General features: G+C 36.2%; 1 protein-coding gene across 1 annotated transcript in view; it reads right to left on the reverse strand.

Annotated features, from left to right (window-relative positions):
• Positions 1–10,025: 10,025 nt before the first annotated feature.
• The window catches only part of LOC5578119 (carboxy-terminal domain RNA polymerase II polypeptide A small phosphatase 1), a 201,460-nt gene continuing 196,266 nt past the window's right edge, over positions 10,026–15,219 (reverse strand). Inside the window, 1 exon segment of the mRNA XM_021855387.1 lies at positions 10,026–11,960. Coding sequence (XP_021711079.1) covers positions 11,721–11,960 — 240 coding nt within the window. The 3' untranslated portion in view covers positions 10,026–11,720.

The following is a 15,219-nucleotide window of genomic DNA, read 5'->3' on the forward strand; positions in this document are numbered from 1 at the left end:
TCCATTCTTCCACGCGCATGCATGGGAGTGAAATTATCGGTCACGGCGATAATCATAAGCCTATCGCTCAAGCCGATTTTCCGGCGAAAAGAGACGTGCGATAATATCCTACCCGTCCAGTACTGCGAGAGTGTGCTCTCACGAGATCTGCAGCAGGGAATTTAGGGTCAAATGGTCCAAAATGCCACTTTAAGGATATGTGTCGTTTTCTCCTAATTAGATCCACATTTTAACGCTGTTCAAAGTCCTAACAGTAACTTTACAATATTTTCTAGCTACCATCATGAAAACATTTTCCAAAATTGAGTTGTTTAACGGGTTTAAATCGTGTAGAAAAGTTGGTTGAAAAATGGGTGTGGTTCAAAATGACCAAATGGATGGGGTAGAATGCCATTTAGTATGGGGAACTAGTAGTTAGCAACCATGTTTCTCCACGAATTTGCTCTGTGATATGGAAACGCTTATTCCTTAATGAAATCGTCCGGAAACCTTAATGTTTAGACAAAAATGGGAAAAATGTTGAATTTCACCGGAAAATTAAGGAAAAATCTGTGAGTTTATGTCCAAGGGTTGTAGCGGCCAACGGTTGTACTCTTGGGAAAACATATTTTAACATCGTTTGGCAAAGAATATAAATTGAAACGTGCTAGGAATGATTTAATGAGGTGGGCCATTTTACCCCATCTTGGACCATGTTCCCCTATATTATCACCAGCAACGAAAAGTTGAAAAGCTAAACATTACATATAATTTGCAATGAGATTAGATGGACAAATTGATGTGAAGATTTGCGAAAAAGTTACACGCCTTCTCAGTGAGAATCGAACTCACGACTCCCCGATCTCTAGTTGGGGCGCGTTACCACTACTTCATGAGAGGACTCATGAACGCAGAAGTTAACCTGAATTCGGTTTCAACTCAATAATCACGTGGTCCTCTTTCGCAAAGTGCACCTCTTTCGAAAGAATTAGATGCCCATCCAAACACAACGCTTTCTATATATATCCAATGTCTAGCCCGAGAGCGCATTGTTTTTTAGGTATAGGAATAGCACACTACACTAGCCAGCAACTGCGCTGGCTGAGGTTTCTATTGTGTGGGCTTCCAATGGGTCGCGACGTTCTCAAACGACCGGTTACGGAACATGAGTCCGTTGCTCGATAAATACTTGTTTTTGATTATGAATCGTGGTTTACGGCCAACCAGCCGAGTGGAAGTTTAACAACTACCGAAAAGCTAAACATTACATATAATTTGCAATTGGATTAGATGGACAAATTGATGTGAAGATTTGCGAAAAAGTTACACGTCTTCTCAGTGAGAATCGAACTCACGACTCCCCGATCTCTAGTTGGGGCGCGTTACCACTACGCCATGAGAGGACTCATGAACGCAGAAGTTAACCTGAATTCGATTTCAACTCAATAATCACGTGGTCCTCTTTCGCAAAGTGCACCTCTTTCGGAAGAATTAGATGCCCATCCAAACACAACGCTTTCTATAGATTCTTTCTAGAGATCGGTGAGTCGAGAGTTCGATTCTCACTGAGAAGACGTGTAACTTTTTCGCAAATCTTCACATCAATTTGTCCATCTAATCCAATTGCAAATTATATGTAATGTTTGGCTTTCGGTAGTTGTTAAACTTCCACTCGGCTGGTTGGCCGTAAACCACGATTCATAATTAAAAACAAGGAACGAAAAGTTGGCTTCCTTCTTTTCTTCTCTTGTTTCGTCGTTTTGAGTGTCCTTCGCTTCCGCATGTAGCTTTTGTATACCAAATTTCTCTCCCCTTTCGTTCAGCTGGCGTGGCCGAGTGGTTATGGAGCACGCGCGTTTTGAAAAACGTTTTTGCTCATGGGCATGGGTTCGAACCCCATCGGCGGCAAACATTTTTGTTATTTTCCGTCTGATAATTATCACGATAAGTTTAGAGCCGATAAAGTTGGATCAGTGCATATGATCGGATCGATCTTGGCATTTCGTCAGCACAACGATCAACAATTATAGCAGTTCACGAAAGGGGCCCAGATAGCCGTAGCGGTAAACGCGCAGCTATTCAGCATGACCAAGCTGAGGGTCGTGGGTTCGAATCCCATCGGTCGAGGATCTTTTCGGGTTGGAAATTTTCTCGACTTCCCTGGGCATAGAGTATCTTCGTACCTGCCACACGATATACACATGCAAAAATGGTCATTGGCATAGTAAGCTCTCAGTGAATAACTGTGGAAGTGCTCATAAGAACACTAAGCTGAGAAGCAGGCTCTGTCCCAGTGGGGACGTAACGCCAGAAAGAAGAAGAAGAAGCAGTTCACGAAATCTGTTTCTCGCAGATAAATGCGGCAACTAATTGTCGGGTTGCTTGAAAAATGCCTATTTTCGTCTCATTTCCGCGATAATTTCATTCACTGAATTTGATCAGGGTGTCTACTCATTTACAGAAATGAAATTCCCTGAGATTTCCAGGTTTCTAAAAATAATTCCAGGATGAGCAAATCTCTCAAAATGTACAAATAGTCAATTTTAGATGGCTAAAAACTTTTTTTTAAATGAAAGGTATCCTTGAAAACAAATTTATTTAATAATAAACTTTAAAGGATTTTCGCTTCTGTGTAAAGTGTAAACGTAGGAAAAAATGATTTTTATTTAACTGCCGCAAAAAGCAAGAATGTTTATCAAATGATCTTAGGGCACAATAACACAGCGTAACAAAAATAACATTTTTGCGTGTCTCAATGATCGAATTGTGCGTCTCGAGTAGATTTGGAGTTGCTGAATCTTATGCCGTTCTCAGAAATGTTCCAGCACGTCACAATTTTTCGCTACAGGTCGCCAAAGTTGTGTAAAACACTGATTCAATTGATGTTTACTTTATAGACCTGAGGCCCTTTTTGGAATTTCTTATGACATTACGACAAGTATAATGGCTCGATTTACTATAGATTTCTTTCACATTTTGTTTTTTGTTTCGAGATTTGTGGAGTTTGTTTTGAGATTTGTCATGAACTTTCTAAGTAATTCTTCCATGAATCTTGTATTTTTTTTTTAAATCATTTCCGAAAGAAGTCTCCAAATATTTTTGTTTTTTGAAACATTTCTTAAAGAAGTCTTCAAATATTTTTTCATCCAGCGAAACATCAAGAAATTGGTTTTAGATGTTTTGGAGAAAAAAAAATCTGCGGTGAATTTCGAAAGAAATTCCTAGAGTAACCTCAGATGAAGCTTATGTGAATTCTAAGAACTCCTTGAAGAATTCCTACGGAGATCTCTGAAAGAGCTCCTGAATTCCTAAAATATTTAACATAAATTAGAATCTGCAAATAATGTCCTACGAGACGATTTGAAGAAATTACTTGGATCAATTCGGATTCAATCCCTGATATTTGACTAAAGTTTTGAATAATCCATGGATATTTTATTTGAAAAATTATTAGAGAAGTGTTTGGACCGCAGCAACAATATTTTGATGATAAGCTGGAGACCTTTCAAGATAAGTTTTTGGAGCAACTTAATGAGGAATCCTATGTCAAATTTATCGAAGAATTCTTCGAGAAGTTAATAATAGATATCATCGAATAATGGCTGATGGACTGTTGGAGCAATTCCTGAGAGTAATAGTGGATAAATATTTGAAAAAATCCTTATGAAAATGTCTTAAATAAATGAAAAAATTTTAGGATTTTGTAGGAAAATGTCGAAACATTTTTTTTTTTCCAAAAACTCTGGAATAAACTTTGAGGAAGCGTTGGAATGCTCTGGGATTTTTGGACCAAATTCTGAAAAAATGCCTCTTAGCATCCATTGAAATCGCTGGTAGTATCTGGGGAGACATTGCTGAAAGTATTCAAGAAGCAATCACTGGAGAAATTACTAGAATGACTGAAGCATTCCTCGCGAGATCTAAAAAATATCATTAAGAACTTGTGGAACAGCCGCCTAAGAACTTGTGAAATAGTCGCCTAACAATATGGAAAAGTCACCTTAAAGCCTAAAAAGCAGATCAAAAAAGGGACTTTAGAGATAGTTTTTATTAAACTAGACTTTAGAGACCATAACCAATAATAGAGACTTGCATTAAAATACTGATAAAATAGTCTCTTAAAGAAAATTTGCTTACTTGAAAAATGTAATATTTTTTTCATGTCTGTTGTAATTTTTGCTCTTTTTTTAAAAAGTTTATTATTTTGGTATAATAGTCGAAAAAACATTTCTGATTTTTTTTTTGAATGTTTTCAACTTAATAACTGCTTATGAACAACACCTAATTAGAGCTATACTTGCCTTTACAAATTTGTAAATCTTAAGTGTCCTTGTCTAAACATGTTTTATGCTGATTAATTTAAAATCGTTGTCAACTGGCGTTTTGATAGCAGCGCAGCCGAAAATGTTTTTAATTGAGGAGATTTTTTGTCACAAAAACGACATATTATACCATCTATTACTGTTTCAAAATAATTTCCCTGAGTGGAGCCGAAATTCCCTGAGAATTCCAGTTTTTTTCCAGGTAGAATAAAATTCCCTGATAATTCCCGGTTTTCCAGGTTTTTCCAGGTAGTAGACACCCTGTTGATACACTCAACAGCATGGGCGAAACTGAAACACCAAGGAATCATCGTTACGGATATGCGGCAAGGATGTCGTGAGATCATCAAAGGATATGGAAGCAATGTACCTTTGAATGTGCTGGGATCATTCCGCATAATATTATCTTCTTAGGCTAGAGTCCGCGGCTACAAAGCAAAGCCATGCTGAAGGTGTCTGGGTTCGATTCCCGGTCGGTCCAAGATCGTTTCGTAATGGAAATTTCCTTGACCTCCCTGGGCATAGAGTATAATCGTACCAGCCACACGATATACGAATGCGAAAATATGGCAACTAAGGCAAAGAAAGCTCTCAGTTGATAACTGTGGAAGTGCTTATTAGAACACTACGCTGAGTAACCTGCTCTGTCCCAGTGGGGACGTTAATGCCAAGAGGAAGAAGGAAGGTATTGAAAGTCTACACTCTGCTCAATAACGACGTGTTGGAAAAGGTATGTATGGTACGTAGCATCCAATTGCTCGCGACGTTCTCAAACTACCGGTTACGGAACATAAGTTCGTTACTTGATTTCAACTCAATCGCGCATTCAGGTTACTTTCTGCGTTCATGGGTCCTCTCGTGGCGTAATTGTCATCATCTAAACAGGGCTTTTGTGATATCTAACTATTGTCGATTTCAGTTTCGTATTCAATTCATTGAGTCGTAATAGTTCTTAAACGATTCGATAACTGAAAAATAAAAACGAAACGAAAACTCAATATTGATCAAATGAAATATATTATAACGCATTTTTCTTCAAGTTTCCAGTTGTGCTTAAATACATAAATGCTTAAATAAACAAAATAATAAAATAATATTTGATTCTTTGCATCTGTTCTCTCTTTCTAAATAATATGAAAGGGGCCATGTGTGTTTATGTATTGTGTGTGTATGCTCTAACCGAAAATTTCCTTTTCTCATTTTTGTTTCGTTCCTAACGGGTCTTAACTTCTCTTGGTCTTGTACCTCTTTTCAAAGCCAATTGTCTCACTTCAGTAACTGTGCTCAAAGTTAATTTTGTTGAATTCTGATTGACACTTTGAGCACCGTTTTGAAAAAATCTGATCAAACCAATTGCTGTTTGATTTTTGAATCATTTTTTGACTACTTATGATTAGATTTCTAAAGTATTCTAATAAGGGGGAGAAAGGACGAGTAGGAAGATCTATATATATAGGGTTATCTGTTTTATGCGGTACATTCTTAAGGTTCTGTGTTGTTTTAAATATAAAATAAGGATATTTATAGTTAAAACTAGCTTCACAAAAAGTACTGCAATTCGCTTTCCGATAGGTGGTTCATTTGAACACTTTTTTTTTTGGTAGCAGATTTTAAATTCCTGCATATCTTCCAATATTCTATGAACTGAAAATACACTTTGTGCAAATATCATTTCAATTTTAAATACTTCAAATCTTTGAGAAACTGAAAGGGTTCAAAATTGAAAACAACCTAAATAGAAGCTGACAGCTTGAAAGGAAAAAATCTAACACTAAAACAAGTAAGGAAAAGAAGCCATTCGAACGTACTTTCTTGTTCTGTTCGATCGATTGTGATTGCTTTTGTTGTTCTTTTGTATTCTAATCTATTCACGATCATTCAAACATCGTTCGTTCATTCACTCGGACAATTTCGTTTGTTCTCTGATTGGGTTGACGGTAATGCGTCGCAAATAAAGAACACATTCGTTTTGATTATTGTTCTTTTATATTATTTTTTTTTACGAAAATTTGTTCCATGACTTTATTGATTTTATTACTATCATGATTTTGTTTTGCGTTTGCTTCTTGTCGATTTACTTTTCCTGCTTGCTGCAGCACACATGCAAAAATGTATAAATTCACGCTCACACTCACTGCCGTGCGCTCCGTTGTACATCTAATACACTTACAAATTGGGTTCCTATTGTACGACACGTGAAAGCTGACTCACACCGATACTATACGCTCTCACGATGCTCGGCGATGAGAGGACGAGCACTCCGTCTAAGGTGTTTGTGTGTATGTGTGCAAGGTCTGTATATCAAATCGCCTGTTTGCTTTTTTTTTGTTTTGTTTTATCCTTGTTCTAGTATGGTACAAATTTTACATACAATTTGTTTGCAATATTAAAATACACAATATGTGATTTGATTTGTATAATTTAGCTTATGTCAATGTATTGTTATTATTTGACGTACTTGGGTTTGCTAGATTCTTAAACGAGTAACTGAAAGCCATTCTCGCGAATTCTAACGCTCCGAAAAACTCGGTTTTCTCAAAAGATTTGTTCACTTGAATGCCATTTATGCTGAATGTAAAATTATTGATAAATTAATTCAGTTCTCTTGTAAGATGTTTTCATCAGAAATTCATTTGATAAAGTTTGCAGTAAAAGTGTTGTTGACTTAGTTTGGCAGCCATATTGAATTTCAAAGTGTGAAAATTTAAATTAAAAAGGCACATAACAATGCAATAGATTGTGAATTTTAAAAACAAAATGTTATTAAATGATGTCTGCCTTCAAAAACGTAAATTTAAGGTGCTTAAGTTAAAAAAAACGGCGCGGATGTGAAATTTTCTTCTGATAAATCGAGCTTCTGCAGAAACAGCCAAAAATCGTTTGATTTCACTATCAATTCCCATTTATCGCAAGTATATCGTTCGTTCTTCATTTGCATATGTGTATATAAAAATATATACTTAATTCCTTCGGTTTCACTGTATTCACAATATTCACTGTTGCGCGGTGTTCACTACCCCACCGTCATGTACTTATAAAAACCTCACATTGAATGGGAAAACCCATCGAATTTCCATTCATTCCAGACTTCACTAATACGTTTTCTTTTCTAGCCTGATTTGCCACGCGGTTATTTGTCAAAACTTCATTATCGATCTCGTCTCACACGCATACACACCGATCAACGTGGGAAAAATCTACTTTATCGATCGACGCCATTTTTAATTTATCGCATATGCCGCAGTTTCTGTGGGTCTGCGTGCGTGTGTGTGTCGGTGAATTATAAATTTGCTGTATTACTATGGGAACCGATTCGCTTGCTTCGATCGAAACAAAAACAACTGAAGCGAAACATGCTGCTTGCTTAACTAAATGCATCAAAGTAAAACAGAAACAATTATTCCTATAAAACAACGACCTGATTTTCGTTTGTTTGAAGAATTTAGCTTGTGTGTAGGGCTGCGGAGACAATTTGAAAGATTTCTTGGACCAGGTTTCGCTTTTCTCACCGATAGAGGTAGTAGTAGTAGTAGTGTGGTAGAAAAATAGCTAGTAGTAGTATTAGTAATATTTTTGTGTGGTAATAATATGGGTATATAGCAATCGCTTTCGTCTCAATTCGCGTAGATTTTGGTGTTCCGTTGGAGGAATACGGCTTCCTTTGATTTTCATTTCGCCTAGTTTTGTTTTAAGATTTCTAGAGATAGATTTACACTGCTTCAAAAGTTGATGTTCTGTAGATGTTTGTTTTTGATTCGATTGAGTTTTGTAGGAGGTTCTAACCTTACACTTTTAAGCTATCTACTTGCTGCAGAATGGTTGCATTTTTGTTTTGTATCAATTCGTTTTCCCTAATATGTTCCAACTAGTGGTCGTTATATTTAATTTTTGGGCAAAGCTTTTAGTTAATGCTGGAGGAATGTAGACGGTGGATAGAATAAGAAATGCATAAGTTTAGCCATTTAACAGCTTTGTAGGTCTGAGCGTAGGTTCACGTGACTCGAATATCAGTAAGCAAGATTTTTTGCCAAAGCTTCTTAGCTAGAATCATAGTCTTCTGCTGTTAACAAAATGTATCGGAATAATTCAACAACGATTATCAACTGAAAGAATTGCTGGAGAAAAGCTTGAGTAGTTGGACAAGTATCTGGCGATGTTAAAACCTTGTGAGAGTCCGGTGACCAGAAAGAAGCAGGGCGTGATCATCGGACGCGGAAGAAATGACCGATTCGATAAAGAGTGCCGGAGGGTGACATACTAGAGAAATTCCGCAGCTGAAAAAAGCTATTAAACGCACATTCTGGTTGTCTATGCTGTGATTATAAAAATAAATGCAAGTTTTTAGACGGTCAAACGATATTGCATTGAGAAAAAGGATTATCAAGAACCTCATGCCTGTGGAAGTTGCCCAAACATGAACGAGGACATACCATGAATGTTTTTAAAAGCATTCTTCAGAAAATCCCAACAGGCAATACCCTAAGAGCATTCCTAAGAATTTCTTTTGGATTATTCATGACAGTACTTTTCATGATATTCCGGAAACTTTAATCAGACATCTCTCAAGGAAATATTCAGTCCTCCAGTGGATCATGCAGTGATTCTTCGATAGATTTTCCTACGATTTCACCCACGAATTTTGCTTAGATTTTTTTCAAGAATGTAGCCAGTAATTTTTCTTTGAATGCCTTCAGAAATTACTCCAGAGACTTATTGCATCGAAAATTCTATTAGTAATTCTAGTAATTTCTCGAGAAATTCCTTGATGATTTTTTTCCTCTCAGGAACTCTTCCTGTGATTATTCATAAATTCGTTAATACAGTTCATCGCCCATGCACTTCCTTAGAACTTAATTCATAGAATTTGTTCACGATTTTTTCAAGATTTCAAGAAGGTACTTAACTAAGGAATTAAAAAAAATGTCCGTGATTTTTGCAAAGAATTTCGAAGCATTCTTTTTCAGAAATTATTTGAGAATTCCTGAGAAGGGATAATTTATGAATGTAATGCTGGAATTATCTCTGAATGGCAGGCTAAAGAAATATTTGTAAAAAATCCTACAGGATGAGGTAAAAAATCCTACAGGATGAACTGATTGAGGAGTCCTAGGAAATGTCCTAATAGAATTCCTGGAATAACTCTTCTGTAGCAATTCCTGAAGAAACATGTAATGCAGCTGATGTTGAAATGGCTGAAAAAATCGTAGAAAAATCGGCAAAACTCTTAGAAGAATTCTTATAGGAGTTTTCAACAAGTGTTCTTAAGTAACTTCAGAAGAAGTCGGTGGAAGAATCACTTGGAGAAATTAAGGAGCATTTTTTGTGGAAATTATTGGATTTCTTGGAGATGAAAGATTATCTTTAACTATTCCTCGATAAACTTATGGGGGAATACCTGGAACAATTTGAGACCCCTTCCTGGTGAGATTTATGAAGGAATCTATGGAGGAGCCAATGAATGTATACCTGAAAGAATAACTGGAGTAATCTCTGTTGACCTTTTTGCGAAAAAGCGTTAAGTCATTCTCGAAGAGCCGTTGGAGGAATCACGTGGAAGCCTTTGGAATCACTGCAAGTATGTTACTTTTAATATAAATATTCAGCATTATCCTAAAGCCTGTTTTGTGATGGATGGAATTTTGTCAAAAATTATTGTTTTGGTGGAAATTATCAAGAAATGCATCTGAAATAACAAAAAAAACATATTCTGTTTATGGACTTGCATCAAAATCATGATCAAGTATCTAAAAAGTGTGCTACTTTTTCCCGAATGTCGCTTTCTAGAATATCATTTACCCGAATACCGGATCACTCCTCCAAATGCCATTTCCCCGAATGACCCGTTGGACGAAACCAACACAAAGTACTTGGTCACATAAAGAGAGGCAGCGCTTGATGAGGAAGCATACATGAGTTTTACATCAACGATGCTAATTGTGAAGTAAAGTGAATTATTTCTAGACTAACATGTGAAAAGGTCGAATGTACCTTTGCAAATTTCTCTGCATGTTATCCTATGTATTGTCATTAAAAGATTGAGCTGACGCTCCAACGTGTTCCGTTTTTGAAAGACAGTAGCGTCATGATTTAAAGCGTCGGAGTGAATGCTATCGTGCACAACTGAAAAGGAAGCTGATATATAGTCAGTAACTGTATATGTTCAAACTTGAAGAAAAAATTAACAGCAGGTATTAAGGAACGACATCTTTACACAACCAAGCTGCGTAATTGCCTTAACGAGTTCTAGTCCTTTCAAGTCTGCTTGGCACAAGAAATCCGCTTACCGATACTATCCACGTGGGTTCGATGATATACTAATCGTCTTCATATCGAACATCATTCAACAAAGAACGTTTCACGCCACAATCATTAATCAAACCTTCATTATCATTCGCTAATCTTCAAATTCTCACTCACAACCTGCAGAAATTTCGCTTCAGTACCTTCCCTTCTTCGAAACCCATTCCCTAACCTGACAAATTTTAGCCACTTCTGTAAACGAAGCATCAAACTTCTATCTGTCGTACTTCTTCTACGGATGGCTCTGTATACAAAGTGGTGATATGTACGATGATATACATTGTTCCCTTACACGCTATCTGATCCCTCTATTTGTCTTGCATGGTTTGATTGCTCGCGGCGTCGACGGCAACGTCAATCGTTCTTCGTCAGATGATGTCGATATCAACCTCCCCCGCCTCCGTTCGATCCAACACCAACCAACCCAGCTTGCTCCAATGTGCTCTATGGCATTTTTATCATCTTCTTCGTGAGGCAGTGTACTATGGGGCCCACATTTCCGTTGCAACTTATTTTAGCAATATCTTTGAGTCGCTAATTCGCCTTTATTGGCATATAGGGCTATTGTACGGCTTACATAGAGCATGTTAGCTCTATACTAACACTTTAGTTACTTGTGAAGGCGACTTCAAAGTTTGCTAAAACGAGAGTTGCATCGAATATGAAGACCTGCATTACGGAAACCAAGCAACAAACTGCGTAGTTATCCCATCATTACTTCAAAACTCAAACTCCGAAAAAGCGCAGCCAATTTCTGTTTTCGCCACAAAATCATACATTCATTAGGTACTCATATATATACTTCTATCGAGTGGTACATAAATAAATTTGTTTCCTGATTTAGCTTTGCCTAACCCATCCAAATTTGTTGTTTTTGTAAAAAATCCCCCCTAATGCTTCGAAGTAATTTGTTGCACATAAATCGCTTTGCCTTCAATTTGTTTCTCGCGAACAAAATATCTATCTTTTTGTTTCAACGGCACTGTACTTTAAATTAGTTTGATTTAATTTAAAACTTGTTTTAAAATAAAAAAAAATTTAAACAACGGATAAAAACTGCTTTTCACGTTTTCCACGTTAAAGTAATCAAACGATTTTGACGAACATTTGCTGCCAATGTTACGTGTTGTTGACGTCGGTCGAATTGGACTGTTGCTGCTGCTGCAGTTGGCTCGATTGCAGATGGTTCTGGCTGGATTGGTGCTGCAGCTGCTGCAGGGACGACTGCAGCTGCGACTGCGAACTGGAGTTACATAATACGGTATATACAGAGTCGACCTTACTTAGCTTCTCAAACAACGGTATTAAATCTAACAGTTCCGAATCGCTCGTGTCGTCGAACCATGATTTCACTGGCACCTGGAGTTTCGGATTTTGGTGGGGATAAAAGAAAATAAGATTGATGTAAGTTGAGCTCATTTTGGATTTTTTTTTAATATTTTCAATGGGGCAACTATAGGCGTAATTTTACTCATAGTAAGGTACCGCGGGGCAAGTGGGTAAATGGGGTAAGTGAAAACAATTGATATATTTTACTGAATATGTGAATCAACGTTTTAAACTCATGCGTAAACATTCGAGGAAATTGAGAACATTACGATAGGTAAGAGATATCTGAGATGTTTCAGCCATTATTGCATAATAGAGCGAAAAATTGTTAACCTGTCAACTGTTACTCCGTAACAAGTTGGCGGCGTACAATCTTATTTTAATATTTTCAGTGGAAAAAGTTGCGGAAAATAATTTCCTGTACCACTTCTTAGTTGTCCTCTGTGACAGTTTCGAACTGCAATAAAAAAAGTTTGAGAATAAATTCGACGTAGGCCTCAAAATAACTAAATTTAAACACCGTCAATTTTCTTATCAGGTGGGGCAAGTGAAAAGTTTATCATTAGAGATTGAATTTGTGTTTTCTCTTTAAATAGCCATAAGTAAACATGCTTCGCAATTATCATAGAAAAACATAACGTGCTGATAATTCAAGAAACACTATACTCAAGCGTTAAAAGCTATTAGAAATCATGGAACTTCTCTAAAATATGTTGCCAAACATTACAATATTAATATGTCTACTTCGGGCAGCCAATTAAAAGGAAGATTTTGACTGAAAAGTTGCAATATTAGAGAACACACGGAAATCTCGTGGAATGTCTATGTAAAGCTAGTTCAAAACATAAAAATGAGGTATAGGTCTATCCACATAAAAAAGATTCTAAATACGTTATTGAAGGATTCCGTTTGATTTCTCCCGAAGAGTTATCCGACTTTCTCAAAAAAAAAAAAGGAGCGGTGGAAATTCTACAGAGCAGAAATGCAATTGCTGTCCTATAATGTAAGAACTAACATTGGAAATGTTGCAGTTATAATGTTGTCGAATCATTTCAACTAACATAACTGAAGAAAATTCAAGTGAAAAGAATAACATTTTCTTTGTTTACATGTTACTTATGTTATTATTCATTGGGAAGCCTTAACAAATGTTGAAGCTAATAGAAATCGTGAATATAACTGTTTGTTTTTGAATTTATTGTTCAAAACGGTCAACTTTTCACTTGCCCCACTTTTGGGGCAAGTGAAAAGTAAGGAGACATTTTTCAAAAACTTTTTCTGTATTTTTTTCTTCAATTTTTCATAAAAATCAATTTCAGCATGCTGCTTATATTTGGTGGGAGTCAAACTAAAAAATATACACGACCTCATTTGTTTCAATTTAAATTCTCTAGAATTTGAAGAATCTCAACTATGCGAATTCCATTACCCACTTGCCCCACGGTACCTTATTTAACATTTGAATAAACCACACTAGATATATTTATAGTATTTTACGAGATAGAATATTCCACAAGGCACAATTGAGTAACTAATGTATTTCGCATAAAAATTTTTCGTATAAGTACGTTTCAGCGACATTTAACATAACCCTTTCGGGACTCGACTCTAGTACACGACACCGAAGACGGCCTTACAGTTGAGGTCGAAATACGCGTATCTTGCAAAGGATACAAACTCTGTGGAATTAAATGGTATAGTACTAAATTCGGTTTTTTCATCTACTTATAGGTATTTTACTTAACAGCTCGAAGATTTATTATTATTATTATTAGTTCCCAGCAATTAATCTAGGTTTACATCCAGAAACTGCTAGCACAATTTAGTAACGAGCTTCTACAGAATGTGCCTCGGGAGTGCTGAAGGAATCGCTCGAAAAATCGCCAAAAATGCGTTAAAAGCTAGAGTCTCCTTGGCTATTGCCTCTACAGCATACACTTTCGTTTGCTGCAAGCGCCCTATAAATCCGAAATTGCATCTTATAAGCATTTTATCAAAGATTTGGCCAAGAATATCGTCAAGAACTTAAAAAAATCTGGCCAAGAGTATCTAAAGGACCTTGCTATTTTTTTTATCAATCAAATATTTTACCATGAATGCATTAAAAAGTCTAACAAGAAATTTGTTGGAGGTGATACATAGGGTAGGTGTACCAATTATGGATGCAATATGTCAACAGTAGTAATAAAAATCAAGTTGTAACCGCGTTTCTAAAACGCAAGCATGACTTTTTGGTGTCAATTACTAGTTTAAAGCCTTGTGAATCTGTTGATTTAAACAGTTTTAGTACTAAATTGACTTTAAGCTTCTAAAAATGGATTTTAAAAAGCGTTGTCTTTGTACCAATTATGGCAATAGCGTTCCTAGCATTCGACATAAAAGTGTACCAATTATGGACTATCGAATATTTGCACGAAATGAACTCAAACGCCATGAAGAGCGAATGATAATGCAACGCTAATATGTAATGAAGATATCGCTCATAAAATTTTCCAAAAATTTTGGGTTAAATAGATGTTAAATCAATTTTTTGCAATGGGTTCATGGGAGAAAATTAATTTTCGAAAAAGAAGTCAAAATGTAGTGTAAATGCAAATTATGATACAAAACAGCATTAATGATCTCACATTACCTTTCCAGTGCCAATTTTTAACGAAAAAAAAGGGAAAATTCAAAAAACGAGTGTCGCTGAAAACCCCTCTCTATCATGAAATTAGCATCTTCCGCTCGCGAACGTTTTCGAACGTGTGATTGAAAAATCTTAGTAATTGAGTACAAAACATGAAGATAATGCCTTACCGAACCGTCCCGTCGTGGAAGTCACCCGTAAAATAGCTTTAATTCTTTTATTTTACTGATCAAAAAATGTAAACAAACCGCCTCCAGAGTATTGCCATAATTGGGCTCTCATACATTCTTTGTACCAGTTATCGACATAGTGGAAATAACACGATTTCCAACTTAAAACAGTAGAATTGATTGCATACCAGCTAAATTTATTCATTTGTTCTCACTAGGTAACATACATTCATCGGTTGAAACAGTTTATCCGGATGAAAACATACATTTCGTAACGGAGGTCCCTAAGCCAACTGCTAAGAAGGTGACATATATGTGAGGCAAAATTTTCAAATGTTCATTTTTCGAAGCTTATTGCACGAATGTTCTTTTCAAGGTTTAGTTACCATCAAAAACAAATAGTTTAATCATTCCTGTGAATATAAGCCATTATAGTCTAGTAAAACAATAAGAAAAATCTCTTTTTGTTCCCACTATTGCCATAATTGGT

The sequence above is a fragment of the Aedes aegypti genome, chromosome 3 (genome assembly GCF_002204515.2).
Source record: "Aedes aegypti strain LVP_AGWG chromosome 3, AaegL5.0 Primary Assembly, whole genome shotgun sequence".
Lineage (NCBI taxonomy): Eukaryota > Metazoa > Arthropoda > Insecta > Diptera > Culicidae > Aedes > Aedes aegypti.